The 16,913-nt window shown below is 36.0% G+C and overlaps 1 protein-coding gene across 4 annotated transcripts in view; it reads right to left on the reverse strand.

Moving 5' to 3' along the window:
• The window catches only part of LOC131160351 (protease Do-like 7), a 133,915-nt gene that overhangs the window by 55,662 nt on the left and 61,340 nt on the right, over positions 1–16,913 (reverse strand). For all 4 annotated transcript variants that reach the window (XR_009138015.1, XR_009138014.1, XM_058115964.1 and 1 more), the window contains 7 exons: positions 13,475–13,564; positions 10,219–10,284; positions 10,053–10,109; positions 9,875–9,940; positions 8,930–9,037; positions 6,178–6,258; positions 2,830–2,879 (listed from right to left, as the gene is read on the reverse strand). Coding sequence is in view for 2 of the 4 variants with exons in the window: in XM_058115964.1 (XP_057971947.1) it covers positions 2,830–2,879; positions 6,178–6,258; positions 8,930–9,037; positions 9,875–9,940; positions 10,053–10,109; positions 10,219–10,284; positions 13,475–13,564 (518 nt within the window). In the remaining 2 variants the exon portion in view is untranslated. The remainder of the gene's footprint in view (positions 1–2,829; positions 2,880–6,177; positions 6,259–8,929; positions 9,038–9,874; positions 9,941–10,052; positions 10,110–10,218; positions 10,285–13,474; positions 13,565–16,913) is intronic.

The raw sequence follows: 16,913 nt of genomic DNA on the forward strand, positions 1-16,913 counted from the left end.
GGAGAATGCAAAAATTATGGTAGGAATGGAATAGCCTACCCCTGAAAACTTAAAACTGGCGGCCAATAAATTTAGATCCTATGTTTAATGAAAGGACCAAACATATCAAAAATTACTCACATTGTAAACGAGAAAACTTTAAGTGGAGATAATTGTACTTAAATTTCTTCAGATAAGCAACTTGTTGATTTATTCACTAAAGTATTATTTTCATGCACACGGTCTTAAATTTCTGCAAAAGCAGCACAAGTATTAAAATTTCCGTTAAAATTACCGCTTTCTACTACCCTTGAAATCGGAATTTCAGTCAATGTCTGTTTTACAAAATTTCCATGCAGAGAAGCTTTAGAGTCTAGAGGCTTTAGGATAAATAGAAATAAGACAGAATATATAAAATGTAATTTCAATAATAGAAGGAGGGATATTGGAGATAAAGTTAAACTTGATGATGTAGAAATAAATAGAACTTGTATATTTTGATACCTTAAATCTATTAAGCAAGTTAAAGGAGAAATTGAAGAGGATGTAATGCATAGAGTTAAAGCAGGTTGGGTAAAATGGAGAAGTACTTCAAGTGTGCTTTGTGATCATAGAATACCCTTAAAATTAAAAAGAAAGTTTTATAGGACGGTTATAAGACAAGCTAAGCTATATGGATCAGAATGTTGGACAACTAAGAAATAGCATATCCAAAAATTGAAAGTTGTCGAGATGAGAATGCTGAGATGGATGAATCGTATAACATAGAAAGATAGATTAAAAAACGAACATATTCGCAGTAATTTAGGCATAGCTCCTGTAGAAGATAAAATAAGGGACGACTTAGATGGTTTGGGCACTTGCAACGTAGGCCACATTGCGCCCTAGTGAAGAAGAGTGAGTGAGTTGTTGTGAGGAGCAGTAGAAGGGGTAGGGGTAGACCTAAAATAACTTGGAATGAGATATTGAGTAAGATTTTTTAATAGCCCTAAATTTGTCAAATGAAATTGTCCATGATTGCATAAATTGGCGGAAAAGGATTCATGTATCCGATCCCACCTAGTGGGATGTAAGGCTTGGTCTTCTTCTTGTTGTTGTTGTAGTCTACCTTAAAGGAGAGAGTTATGCAGGTGACAGGAGCATATTTGTAATTATGTTGTCATCAAGGACTTAAATTTTAATTTTGCTGGAAATTTTGATGGTCACAATTTACAGAAATTTCAATCAAAATTTTATTTCAATTACAATTTCAATTTAAAGAAATGACAGAAATTTATAGTAAATTATGGATATTTACAATGAAATGCTGGGAAATATTAAAATAGACGATTAAGCATAATTTGAAATCAAAATAAACATAAAAAAGAATACATGAAATTTTTTTAGTATGCAGGGTATATAAATTGCATTACGAGCAAACAAGGCAGTAAAGATCATCTAAAAGTAAACCAAGGGCAGCCCAGTGCACAAAGCTCCCGCATATGCAGGATCTCGAGAAGGGGCGGATCACAATGGGTCTATAGTACGCAGCCTTAACTTGCATTTTTGCAAAAGGTTGTTCCCATGCCTCAAACCCGTCACCTCCAATGTTTTACAATAATAATAATGAGGATGATACGGCCATAGTTAAATAGCAGGGTAAATGGGTATTGGGTAAGGGCCTAAGGGGTCATTGGGAATTGGAAGGGAGAAAGTACTAAAACAAGGGGGAGTGGGCATTTTAACTAGATCTTATAATTCTTACTAAATTACATCACAGGGTAACTGTCATAAAACTTATAACAAGTTCATATATATACATGAGTCTAGGGTAAATGGAAAGGATAACTGGGAATTTGGGATCTTGGAAGGACCCAAAAGAGAGTGGCATGGGGGTTTAATTAGGTGCTGGAGAGTTGCACAGTAACATGAGTACACAAAGACAAGGAGCATGAACAGTCCAGAAACTGCATGCAAGAGAGGCAGCAAGCCTGTGACAATGCCCCAAATCCTGTTCGCCACATGCTGCAGCTGTGCAAGAGACAAAGAGCAATGAGCTGCAGTGTTTGAAGTTTGAAGAATCAACTAAATCTTGAAGAGAGCAAGGAGCTGTAGGGCCTGCTAGGGTTTCTCTGGAGTTTTGTGGAAGAGGGAGAAGATGAAGTGATGATGAATGCATATTCTAGGGCTTCAAAAAAAAATTTCAACTTTTCCATCAATCTTTGAGCTACAGTTGGGAATTTACCAAAATCCCAAAATTTCAGTCAAAATTTTTGAAAATAAAATCTGAAAGTGCGCTTCCATTCAATATCCTCCAGAAGTCAAAATTTTGACTTTTCAACCAAAATACCAAAATTTTGACATTTCAACCAAAATTTAAGCCTTTGGTTGTCATTATAATATAAATAGTGGATAGAAGCATGGACTTAAATTCCACGAAATTATCAAAATTTCTGTCAAAATTTATGATTTCCATCACCCTCAAAATCAAAATGGGAGTTGATTTCTGTTTTACATAATTTCCATCAAAATTTCACAAAATCATCTGAAATTTATCAAAATCCTGAAATTTGAGCGAAACTTGTTGAAATTTTAACTATAGAACAGAATTTCCTTGGAATTCAAATGAGAGATTTAGGAGCAAAGTGAAATTTCTCTCTTAATTTATTTTATTTTTTTATTGAAACAAAAATATTTCTCCCCTCTTTCTCTCACTTCTTTTTCTCTTTACCATGTAATGCATATAATATGTAAGTTTAATATAATAATACAAAGTAATAAAAACATTTGGAAATATGTGTATAGCAGAAAATACATGAATGTGGAAAAAAATTCAACTGACAATTTAGATTTAAGCCAAAATATACATACCCAGGCTCTGTAACATATACAAGACCACAGTTGAAACGGAAATTTCTGGCCTGCGCAACAAGGTGATAATAACAACAGGAATAAGTGCATTTTGCACAGGAAGATGAAATAGAAAAGTAACAATATTTACAACAAATAATAAATAAAGCTAATGTAGACAAGTTTTTTCTTCATATTAAATGAGAAAGTAAAATAAGTTATAATATCCAATTTCAGCAGGAGAGAAAAACTAATGTAAAATACGAACACCAATAGCATTCATAATTAGTGAAGAGTATTCTTGGAAACTTAAATAGGCATACAAAGTAATCCAAAAGAAAATCTGGTTGTGAAACAAGGTGGTTCAACAGACTTAACATTATAATTATAAGGCCAAGCAAAGGTGCGAGGCCAAAATTTGAACACAAGAACATGTGCTCGCAACGAACAATATGATCTCTCCTGATCTCCCCGGAACTCGACCAAAGAAATTCACGCATCATCCTCTCTAGAATCCTAGCCATGCTCTTGGGCATCTCAAAAAGATATAGAAAGTAAACCCGAACATTAGAGAGAGATGCATCAGTGAGTGTGGTATGCCCCCCTAAGGAAATGTACAATCTTTTCCACCCTTCCAACCTCCACCCAACTATCTCAATCACAGGATCTCAAAAGGCCACAGAATTAGGATTTCCTCCAAGAGGGAGGCCAAGATTGGAAAGTGGCCACTCCATAACAGCTCATCCCGCCATGACCTTAAACCCTCCAAATCCTGCTTCCTGCATTGATGCCTGCCTACCCAACTAATAGATAAGTTAACCTTTAGAAATTAAATCCTTTCCAAAATTTTAACAAGATGAGGGCATTCCAGAATTTCTCAGCATTGACCTCAGAACATCATAGTGTCATTGGCAAATTGGAGATGAGACACCTCCACCTCCTCCCAGCCTACAAAAAAGACCCCTAATCACTCCCAGCATTGTGTGTTTGTGCATCCTGCCGAGGACGTCTGCTCCAAGGGTAAACAAAAAAAGAGACAGAGGGTCTCCTTGCCTAATCCCTCAAGAGGCTCTAAAGCACTCTTTGAACTGCCCATTGACGAAAATAGAAATGCTGGCTGAGCTCAGGCACCTTCTTATCAATCTTCGCCACATGCCACCAGATCCTTCCCTACAAATCACATAATCCAGAAAATCCAGTTCACTGTATTATACACTTTATCAAAATCCAACTTGAAGATAAGACCCCTTTTGCCCCTGCTCACATCCTTCACTACCTTATTGGCCACCAAAATCGCATCCAGGATCTATCTATCTTTAATGAAGGTGGGCTGAGCCACGGAAACCATCACTTCCAAAACCTCTCTAAGCCTCTCAGATAAGACTTTAGACAAAATCTTATGAGGGCTGGCAACCAGGCTGATCCCTCACCCTCGTGGATCTTTCCTTCTTAGGGATGAGAGATACAAAAGTAGATTTCACATTCTAACCCACCACTCTTTTTTGTAAAACTCCTCAACAAAATATCATAATATCCTCCTGCAGAGTCTCCCAATTTTCCTGAAGAAAAACTATCATGAAACCCTCGGTCAGGGCCTGGGGCTCTCTCCATACTCAGGTCAAACACCGTATTTTAACTCTTCAACTTGAAAGGGCCTCTCCAGAAACTGAGGTAGAATCAATGGGGCTCCAGTCCAACCCCTCCATCCCCATTCTATTGTGGCATTCCTCAGTGAACAGGCACTTATAAAGCACATAATCTCTGCCCCAATCTGCTCATTACCCATCACCCTAACCCCGGAATCTAATTCAAGATTCTTAATAAATTTTTTCTCCTCCTATTAGCCACTCTTTGAAAGAACCCCATATTACAATTCAATGACTCACTTCAACCTCGATTTTTTGTGCCAACTCATATCCTTTCTTAACACCAGCACCTCCAAATCATTGCAAAGTCTAACCCTTCTCACCTACCCTCCTAATCTAGCAGACCACACTTGTCGAGCCTACCCAAACCAGCAATTTCCCCAAAAAAGTACTTCAGTTTTTTCATGAGTTTAAGGTGGGCACTGAACACTCCCCCAACTAGACCCTCATGCACTCCCTGAGGAGGGGGTGCGTCAACCACATCTTTAGTGTAAAAAACAAAAAAAAACAGCTGAAAGGGATTCTGGGGTGAGAGATTCTGATTCCAGGTTCAGGTTAGGAAAATTTGTTCTGCTCAAAGCAATGTTTGTAGCGAAGAAAGGCAGAAACAGAGAAGCTAAGAGGTTGGTTCAGAATTATAGAAACGGGCTAGGTAGCAAAGAGTTGACATCGTTCTTTCACCAGAGAAAACATTACCATTGAAGCAATCCACAGAAATTCTTTTTATAAGTATCTGATACCATCTTTATTGTTCTTTTTGTAATGCAAGATAATACATATAATGTATCACATCTCAAAAATAGGTACACATCATATTGGTGCATTGGTAAATAAGATAAATGCATGCTTCAATTCCATTTGACAGGTTTTGAGTAAACTATTCTAAACTTGCTTTTAAAGAAAATCTTGTCAAAAGCCTTTTGAGAAGCACATTAAAATAAGTCCAAAGAGTGTTCATCTATCATTTGCTTGCTACACTGAATTTTATTTCCATGATGGATAATGACTACCATCAAAGTTGAACTTGTGCGACTGAATGTCAATTTAATTCTGTGTTTCTTTGAAGGGAAATATTGGAAAGAATATAATTTTCCAATATTGTTGAGTCATATAAAAACTTTATTTTAAATGCGAAGCAACAAGTTTGCCTATGGCAAAGAACTAGAGAATAATTAATTTAATACGTATAAAAATCACTAGTATATATGCTCAAAGGGAATAATTAATTTAATATGTAAAAGAACCACTAGTATATCCTCAAATTTCTAACTATTTGACAACTTTTTCTATTTATCATAACTACTTTAGAAAGCTAAATAAAATGCAAGATACCATACAAAATTCAAGAAAAATATATATAATTACATAAAAAATTGATACCAAGATGACTAGATAACTATGCATGCAACAAGGCTATTGCAAGCATATGACAATTTTCTTATTTACTTTAAACAACACACCAGGTCCATAACGCACACTCCAATGCACATAACAAGCATTTCCATTGATTAACAGAGAATGTCATGTTGTGGTACTCCATTGTTAGGATCAAGGCAAGCTGAACAAATATACAAATTATTTAATAAAAAAATGAATTGAGACAAGCCTTGATCCAATCAACGGATAGCGTACCATCAAAATTATAATCTCTTGAAAGAAGTATTTCTTTCAAAATCTACATCAAATCAAAACTATTAAGGAAGAGCAGCCAAAGAAAACGCACCTGCTGATAGGAAAGAGGGTGTATCACCGCACCACTTATTTCCAAGAAATACTTAGGAGTTATTGAGTGTAAATCCTGAACCTGAAACATCATCATGAAAATTAGTTAAATGTCCAATATCAGAAAACATAGAACGAAAGGGAAAACTATGTTATATTTCCATGGAAAACTACTTAGTTTGTTAATTGCATACTTGGAACGCATCATATAAATACTTCTTTTTCCCAGTCAATGTTATTTCTTCATAAGATTCCATATATTCGGCCCTTAGAACATCCAAAGCAAGCATTTAAATACTATTAATGGTCATTTTGGTCATTTAATATTATTAATATTATTAGTATGTTATTATTATGTTAATAATTGTGAGTTAGTTAGGATTATTATGGTCAATGGCATGTATTTGGACATATATTATAAATAGAGGGAAAGACCTATCATTGTGATTAGGTCTTCCAGTTTACTCAATACTTCAACATGGTACCAGAGCAAGATCCGACATAAACCCTACGGCCAAGCTCAAAAGTCTCCGGAAAACACTGCACTCACTTGAAACTTCCTTGACAACGTTGCCATTTCAGAATCTAAATAACCCTTCCATATTTCATAAAACCAAAACCATACCCATTCACAAAACCCTCCAATCTATAGGTGGGCAAAATTTTGTCACTAGAAGACCACTCAGACGCCGCCTCCACTCATTGGCCAATCACAAGCAGGTACATCCCCAGGAAGTCACAAGCCAACCTTGTTCAAGGCATTATGCTTGCCGGCGACCGCTTGTATCGTGTGCTTGGGATGGATTTCCATCATGTAAATACTAGTGTAGGGTTATTTTTCAGAGATAGTTTTTCCCCAGGCTAAAAAAGAGAGTATAACTCCTCAGTCATATCGATGCTTCCTAGTGCTAGAGTGAGAATTGCATAGAAAGCTCTTTAGGGGAGGGTGACTATTCATCAACTTGTAAAACTTACTAACTATTGTAAACGTGTTTAACATACTTGTCTCCCTCACTAGACACATTGTTAACAGAGGGGTTGATTAATGAATTACGTTGCTTCAAGGTTTACTGCTTACATCATTGCTTTCATAAGTTGTTTAAAACTTCCGCTTATACTTCTTTGAATGACAACAAAAGTGATCTATTGCTAAATTGTGGTAAACGTTAGGCTAGCTAGTTAAGCAAGAGTGTTTTAGCTAGTGCCACACGGCCCTTCATAGAAGTGTGAAAAATCTGGCCCGTGACACCTAGTATTAGAGCTTGGTTAAAATGTCAAAGGACTTTCACCATACTATGGAAACCTTGCAGGCTCAGATAGCTAATTTGATTGTGAAGATGAATGTGATGGTTCTTGCTATGGGAAACTCTTAACACTCCAAAGTTTATTAGGACCAAGGTACCAGAACCCAGGACATATGAGGGTGTCTATGATGCCAAGGAGTTGGGGAACTTCTTTTTTGATATGGAGCAATACTTATACACTCTGAGCTCAAAACAAGTGAAAGTGACTGTACTTGGTTGGTAACGCTAAACTGTGGTGGCGTACTAGGTGGCGTACCAAGTACAACGACATTAAGAATGGATGTTGCATAGTTGATTGTTGGGAAAACTTGAAGAGAAAACTCAAGGCTCAATTCTTTCTTGAGAATGTTGAGTACAATGCTAGAAGAAAGTTGTGAGACCCCAAGCATACCGAGTCAATTAAGGAATATGTGAAACAGTTTTCTACTTTGACGTTGGATATACGGGACACGTTGGAGAAGGACAAGTTGTTCTGTCATCTTGAGGGTTTGAAACCGTGGGCAAGGACCAAACTTCATAGAAAAAAAGTTCAAGAGTTGTCCACCGCACAAGCTGTCGCAAAGGACTGACTAGATTGGAGATAGTTCCGCTTCGTCCAAAGAGAGTGGCATGGGTGGAAACTACGGAAAGCCTTTCAAGAAGGACAACCCCAAAAGTGGGGGAGCCGACAGTAAGGCGTCAACTTCAAAGGAAGTTTCGTTGTCTCGAGGGTCCAACACATCTAATGGTTTGGGTAAGAGTTCATGCTACTATGTCAAGGACCTCACAGAGTTGCTGAATGCCCTCACAAGTCATCGCTCAATGCCTTACAAGGAAACATGATGGGAGCATGCGAATGTGTGTAGACTACCGCGCGCTCAATGTGTGTACAATATACCATCTAGAACTATCCTTACCATACTTCAAAAATCCTCAATCTGCTTCACCATCAACCCTTAACCCTAACATCACCAACACCTCAACGACTAGCTCCTCATTACTGTTCACCTAAGTCTTCATTTCACAGCCAGCCCAAAAAAAAAAACCCACTTCATGTCACTGTTCACAGTGATGAAAGTAACTCTTCTTGTCTTGTTTTACTGAAACCTTATAGCACATCCAAATCTAATCCTTTTCCGGTCCATAAAACCAACAACTTTCCAGCATTTTCATATGACCAAGGTATTCCCCGGACCCAATAAACCAAGTAAATAATTTCCAAAGAGCATTATTCACTATTCAGTCTCAGATGCTGTCCTCCATTACTTGGTGCAGAAATGCATTCTATATTCAAAGTTTACTATTACCCAGGAGCAAGCTCAGTATTCATCACAAGTAAGCCACAAAAAAAGAATCAAAGAAACGAAAAATAACATCAAATTGCCATTTACTCCAAGGAAAACCAAAAAATCAATCTATGGTGAAACTTTTTCCATTCCCGTAGCATACAGCATGCAAAAGAAGACTCACCACAAAGGTTACAGTCAACAATGTACCACCCCTTTCAATCTGTAATTCAATCTCTTGGCCAACTCTGTCATCAAGGAGTTTCTCCAATTTCAGGAACTGAGTTACTACCTGCATTAGAATTTAATACATTAAACAAACCTGAATAGTTAATTATTTGTACAAGTGACAGCACCACATATATACTTATCATGAAAACAGAATGCTAAAAATATCAAGGTTAGACTGCAACAATCATATACAAGATAGAAATCAATAGAAAATGATTAAAATTTTATGAGTAACTCAAGTTCCAATGTTATATGATGAACAACTGCAGATAACAACAATGCCAAATACTTATCCAAATTTGTTATGTAAACAACCTCTCCAGATATGGAAGTAAGGCTGCAAGTAACATGCCATTCCTAGGCCCACTTAATCTATCAACACTGTTTAACTAATACCACAAATTAAAAAAGAAAAAAAAAAAAGAAAACAAAATTATAGGCAGAGGGAATAATGCAACAGGTTGCACATTTGTTTTTTCTTTTGATCTCAATCCAACTTATCCAATCACTAGGGCCCCCGCTAAGCGCAGCCACCATAACTATTGTACAATGTTTCTTTTATATGTGACAACTGCCATATAATATATCCATCCATCATTTAACAAAGGCATCAACTCATTGTTTCCTCACAACTATGTTTACATTTATTGCACCACACAATTTAAAACATTAAACTAGACCCATTTATTTCTGCACTTTTCAATTTTATACATTTCTATGTATCTTATGTAGCTTTGATCACAATTAGAAAAGAAAGCAATTAAAATTAGTCCAGTAAACATGGTACAAAATAAAAATATAAAATCGCCAAGAAAAAAATATCTCAACCCATAATTGGAGTTCTACATAACTGATACTTTGTTTTCCCCCTGGTTGGAAAACCTAAAAGTTAACTTACTTCCCCATTAACACGAACAAGAACATCACCAGGCTCCAAGTGCTTATAAGCTGGTCCACCTGGCACCTTGAAAATGCCCATAATTATTGGAGTAGTTAAAATACGCACAAATTTCTGTTCAAAAAATCTTTAACCACAGAATATAATTATCATAGATTACCAACAACACTATACTCACCACAGAATCAACAACAAGCATTCCGGTTTCCCCGACTGGAGATGCATGTCGTACAACCTAACAAAGTCCAAAGCATAAAAAATGAAAAAAGCAATCAACACATGGAAGCAAGCAAATGCAGGGGTTTCCAGCAGCAAGAAGAAAAAGAAAGAGGAAAAATAAGTACCTGTTCTGTTTCACTTCGGAGACCAAGGCGCCGTGTCTCATCATATCCTTTATGGAGAAATGTTGCCTATAACAAAAATAACTGACTCCAGATCATACGACAATAATCCTCAAACACACTACAAATAAGGTCAGACAAAAAGAAATGAAAACATCATCTTGCTTATTGGCATTTAAAAGGAAAATCATATGCCTTATATTTTACAGACTTAATCTCTAGAACGGCTACTACCTACCCTTAGATATTGAGCTTTCGAGCAGCATATCAAATATGACTGAGAAATACTATTGTACAAAGCAAAAGCATATGTGAGTATCAGAAAAGAAAAGGGTTTATGGTCACTTTGTTCAAAAAAATAAAAGGACACTGTTCAGAGAAAAATGATTCTCACATCATTGAGTGTGATTTGTATTATACATACAAAAAAAATAGAAGATGAGAAACTTTGCAAGTGAATGCAGAGTGTCAAGTTCGAAGCACCTGAACTGTTTGAGTTCAATGCATGAGCAACCTCATTAGTCATTAATTGACTTCTCCCGTGCTTTTACAGCCTCATAACCCGACTCATGCAAAAACTCATGAGATATGAAAGGCTGTGGCATTTAATCTCCTAAGCTTCAAATGTCTTATTTTATTGTTTTGGGTCGAGTATCCGCAGGATTGAATATCAGTTTGTTGTATTGGATCCAGATTGGTGTGCCAAATGCATGTGTACTAGTTGATTTACGAGTCAAATACCCAAACAAGTTTTTCTGGGGAGAGGACATAGGCCACATGGGACCAAACTGCTATAAATCTTATGTATTTTATGGTCTTTGATATGTGATAGCACCCAGGTGTCATTTTTAAAGTTTGTTGTTTGAGGAAGCTGTAACTTTGTCGAAGTGTGCACTCTTTGCTGTTATGTGAAGGATTCGGTCAAAGTGGCATGCACGAATTTTCCCCAGAAAGAAGAAATTTTCAACTTTGCTTTTGGACAGGATTCAGTATTTTGCATCCCTCAGGCTTTTAGTGCAGGATGTTAGGAGGATTTTCAACAGACTTTGAAGCCTTCATTAATATGATTGTATTTTATTTTTTCTCTCTTTATGAGGGTTTCTTGTCCCTTTTATTGCAATATTCCATTTTTTTCTACTGTTAATACATTTTTTTCAATTAAAAAAAAGGTTTAAATTGTTTGAAAATTTGATTCCACCCAATTCACACACCCCTCTGTTTCTATTGGGTACCATAACCAGCCAACAATACCTTTTGGCACTATAATCCAAGAAAACATCCTCAATAGTTTACCCAATTACTTGTCCGCAATGCAAGCAGATTAACAAGGAAAATGCACCCAAAGATATAAGGACATAATGGAAAGAGAGGATTGCATTGGAATAGAATATAATGTGTTTCATTTCACACAAAAACAGAGATGGACATAAAATTAATCAAGTGACAGGAAATAAGAACTGCATCACCCCAAAAAACTTAAGGAAGAATCATATGGAATAAAGCAGTTCAAGCGACTTCACCAAGATGGAGACTAACACCAACTATTTTTTAACACAAAAAAGGCCACATGCCAAATATAAAAACATCTTCTCTCCTGTTTAAAAAAGAAATCCAATGTGCAATTCCTTTTCTTTTTTGGCAATTATTTTTTTCTGATAGTGGAAAAATACAGAATTTAATAAACACAACAGAAATGTCATTTAGTCATATTTCTTAAACTCATAAAGAGATCGTGTCCATCTCCACCTCTCTGCTTCATGTAGCAACATCTAAACCAACCATGGTCACTTGCGGGAAAAATCTCCGCCTCTTTTCTTCATCTTGAGTCAACACCCCACAAACACCTTTTCAAACCATTTCAAACCCACAACAGCCCTACTCAAGCGATGGGGCTCTTTGAGCCCCATCATTGTGGGATAACAGATTGTAAAATGATGAATAAGGTTTCGATTCAGTGAAGGTCCTTAGTTGTTGATCATCATTAAAGAATATTTGATGTTTAGCCAACGATGGTTTTTGGATCTATCGGTTATAGTCCCAAATAAGGGTTCAGTTGAAAATGAGCACGTGTTTAAGTTTTGGGATTTTAAATATATTAATAGCAAGGATGCATCAACCAACTACGCATCAATGGTTGCCAATTCTCAAGATTTTTTTTTTTTTTTTTTTTTAAGAACTTCAAACTTTGAAGAAATTGAAATTTATTTTGTAAAGCTATTAGCTAATTTTATTTTTAAACTAAATTATATTAAAGTTTTTTCAACAATATCAAAAGTGAGATTTAATGAAGTTTAAATATTGTATATAATATAATTTTTGTTTAGGTATCTAGGAGCATTTTTCGAAAATGATCTGTTCATTATTTCGGTTCATTATTCTGCATGTGTAACCAAACATATTTATAGTATTCCAATATAATTCCACTCCTATCTCAATTTCATTCATGTTTTAATTAATTGATCGGTACCAAAGCATCTGCTTCAACTGCAAAATCTTCCAAACCCATCCCACAGACTTCCCATAAACATTCAAAAATGGTATCTTTGTCTTAATCATATTACCACTCTCCATCAGTAAGGTTGCTCCTTTGTGACCGGTAGACTACAGGTTCGAGTCCAAGGAAATAGGCTCTCTGCATAAAAGCAGGGGTAAGGCTGTGTACACTATGGCAGCCCTCCCCCACCCCCTCCCCTCACAAAGCAAGGAGACTTGTGTGGCCTGGGGACACCCTTCTACACTACAACCCTCCATCAGTTTAGGGAAGAATGATTAAATATTGTACTCCCACTATCTATCAAATGAAACCTTCAAAAAGCATATGACCCAAAGTTTCCTAGAAACTGTCCATTTAGGGCACGTTTGAACTTTCAACCAACCCAAAGGAAGAAAGTAGTTCCATGAGCAAGGGGTTAAATATACATGATAACGTAAAGAGCAAAAGACCACCAAATTCAACGTATTAGGACCCAAAAGAACTCTTCTAAATTCATCAATTATTGAAGATAGCATTAAAATAGGAAAGAATATTCATTTCCACACCAATACATGAAAGGACATATATTTTGAAGTGCAAAAATACCCAAATAATTTGCACAATAGCAAGACTGGCAGCAACAATACATAAGTTAATCATGAAAAGAAATATTTAGATACAAGGTCCCCACTAAAGTTCAAATTTCATCAGCATTCAGTTCAACACTGGATAACAAAAAACTTTGATAAAAGTTGATGTTTATTACATAGACAAAAATTAACAAACCTGAAGCGTACCACGAGGTATGGTAACCACCTCCCATTTATTTACAAATGAATCTTTGCCCTTCTGCAGAAATCTTAAAGCTCTTACAACCTGCAAAGAATATAGTTACATTTCAATCCAGAGAAATCATTCAGTTTTATTTAGAAAATATGGAGAAATCAAAACAAATATGAAAATATATGTTTCCCAAAAAAGTATACATACAAAAAAAATAAAGAGAGAGAGAGTTTTTTTTTTTGGGGGGGGGGGGGGGGGGGGGGAGGGAGCAATTTCTCACAGATGAGAATCTAATGATTACAAAGCAAATCACCAATCCTAAAACACCCAGGTCCTTGACTTCACCCTCAAGTATTATGCATGATTCACCCTGGGACATGGGACATTTTAATTGTATCAGACACTTTAAAATAATAAAGAACTTACAACAGATAAGCTGAGTTTCAACACTTGGACATGCAAAAAATCTATTTTCAAAAATATAACCACCAACATAATTGTCAAACTGGGGCTACAATATTCCCATCAAAGGGCATACTTTATGTATGGGCACCATATCTGTTGGTCTCACACCCTCATATTTGCGAGATTTGGAGTTGAAAGTATTAAAATATGGACCGTATAAGCTTCAAATACAGAACAGAAAGTTAATCCCATGAAACTTTAAATAAGAAATACCCAAACTTGAAGGAAGCCCAATCCACACACTCAGGGACCATTTGATATCACTGTCGAAAACAAATTATCGAAACAAAAACCAAAAATGAAAACTGAAAACACGAACTAAAAACTGAAAGAGCAACAACCTGTTTGGTTAATATTTCCAAAAGCAAAACAAATCAAAGACCTAATTGAACTTATTTTCAATCTTCAAATCAAATAACAACTAGAAATTATGATTAAAATAATAAAAATTCAAAAGAATGTAAATTAGAAAAAATTAAAGTAAAAAATAGATTAATTCAAATAATTTATTTAATTTGTTTAAACTCACTTTATTAGTTCTCCAAGAACAATCATATTGCACATAACAGTGGAAAAATAGTACTTAAAAAAAATTTGAACAACTCTTATTTTTCAGTATTGTAAAATTTATGAACATTTGTTACTTTAATTATATTTTAAATTCACATGCTCATTTATCTTTATTTTAATTAAAAATTTTGTATAGAATAAATGATTTAATCCACAAAACTCAATTCTAAATTTTACAGTACTGTAGCAACAGACAACCACAACGCACAGAAAAATGTAAATTCTAAATTTCAGCTTTTATCAATGTTTTAAAAGGCGAAGGCGTAAGCATTTTGGTACTATATTTTTTAAAATAATTAATAGAGAAAAATATAATAAAAAATGTGAAAACTTTTAAAATAATAGAGAAAAATATAAAAACATAATTTTTAAATATCATATAGGCCAATTTTAAGTTTTAACTTTTAACTAACAAACACAAACAATATATATTAAAAAAATTAAGCATGAACCATAAGAAAAAGCCAAAATAAAAAGGTCTCAATATTCTAATTTCTAAAAGCTAGCTGCAGCCAACACAGTGGCTGAGAGTACAAGAGGGTGAGAGGGTGGTGGAGAGGGGCGAGAGATTGCAGAGGGTTGCTGCAGAGAGACGACAGCTCCGAAGGATTCGTCAAAGGGAAAAAAATACATCAGAAGGAGTCGTCGGAGGCATATCAGAGTTTGGAAGGGAACGTCAACTTGTCGGAGAGAGACAAGAAGCTTGGAGGAATCATTGGAAGCATCCGTTGAGTCGTCGGAAAGAGAGGAGGTGCTGGAGGAAAAGTCGGAGAGAGAGCAGAGGCTATCGTCGAGGAGAAGACTCGCTGGAGGCTTCGTCGAGGGAGCAGAACAGAGGAAGCTTCGTGGGAGAGAGGGAGGATAGGGCTTTTGATGCATTCTGGGTTCTTCCCTGTTTAATTTATGTTATAAACCAAAAATCACGAACGGCATACGCCTTGGCATGAGGGGTAAAAAGGCAAGACTTTACGCCTGAGGCATACGCCTTTTAGGAATTACGCATTTCCACTAACGCCTTAAGGCGTTTTAGGCCCAAAATGCATCAAGGCACGCCTCAGGAACGCCTTTTAAAATACTAGCTTTTATGAAAGAACTGTGAATAGAAAATATGCAATGTAAACAAATGCGTAGTCTGGGCCTATTTCTTCACTGTACAGCGACAAAAACACACAACAAAAAGCAGAAATGATACCAAATACCCCCTCAATTTTTCCCTCTGCATAAGTCTCATCCACTTACCCTCAAGGATTGAAGGACCAGAGGCTGTTCAGCTCAATGGCATTCACTGGAGAATTAATGGAGGCCACTACTAGGGAATTGGTTGTACCAAACATTAAAAGATATTAATAATCCTGGGCACTTGAGCAATAGAGATAGAAACAAGGAGCATGCATGTTGTTGGGGATACTTCTACCAATTCAGCTGGTTAATTATTAAGAAAACAATAACAAGAAAAATTTACTAGCCTTAAGGAATTGTTAGAGAAAAATGTCATTATTTAAAAACATTTTGCCCTTCAGTTTCTAATTGGACAAAATTCTACGAATGCTATTAATGTGAACAACAAGTACTTCTCTCAATCTCTTGAAAAGAGTGGCATTTGATTTCATAAAGTTTAGAGTATTCCTAGTCACAATTCTATGGTTTACAGGTACAAGCTCATGCCAACATCCATCTAACAAAGAAAAGAGGAATTTAAAAATAACAACTCTATCACATTGGAAGCACCATGATATCAATCTCCCTTTTCATAGACTAACCAGGCGCATGCTGTGGTTATGCTACCTCTCCAATACACATCTATTGCATGTCTGTGCATGCATGTGTGTGTATACCATATGATATCAAATAATAAACAATAGATGGGAGGGTAGAACCCATTCTTCAAGAGCTGACGCCTCTCTAGTTCAGCATTTAGAGGACCAATACACCATAATTCAAATGTATACACTTTTCTTTTGAGAAACATTTCCCAATCTTTATTTATGGGTGTGTGACATATATCAGATTTCTTGAACCTAATACCCACATCCACCCCGCCATACCACCAGGCCAAGGCCAGTAAATTACAGTACTTACTACTTATGCCATGTTTGGTTCGTGGAATGGAATGGGGTCGGAAAGGAATGGAACAAAAAATTGAATTAAGAATGTGAATAGATTCAGTGAAAAAACTCAATTTCATTCTATTCCTATGTGCCAAACATATCTTTAATTATTCTTTCATGAATCCACAACATATATTAAATACGGCATTATTTTCCCTTCTTTCAGTAAGTGATGGAGGACAGAACAGAAACAGAACACAAAGAGAGAAGTAATGGAGAGAAACAGAAAGAGGAGAAGAAAGGAAAGAATAAGATGGGAGAAGGAAGAATACAAAAGGAGAGTAGGGAGATGGATGGTC

Source organism: Malania oleifera, chromosome 7 (genome assembly GCF_029873635.1).
Source record: "Malania oleifera isolate guangnan ecotype guangnan chromosome 7, ASM2987363v1, whole genome shotgun sequence".
Taxonomy (NCBI): domain Eukaryota; kingdom Viridiplantae; phylum Streptophyta; class Magnoliopsida; order Santalales; family Ximeniaceae; genus Malania; species Malania oleifera.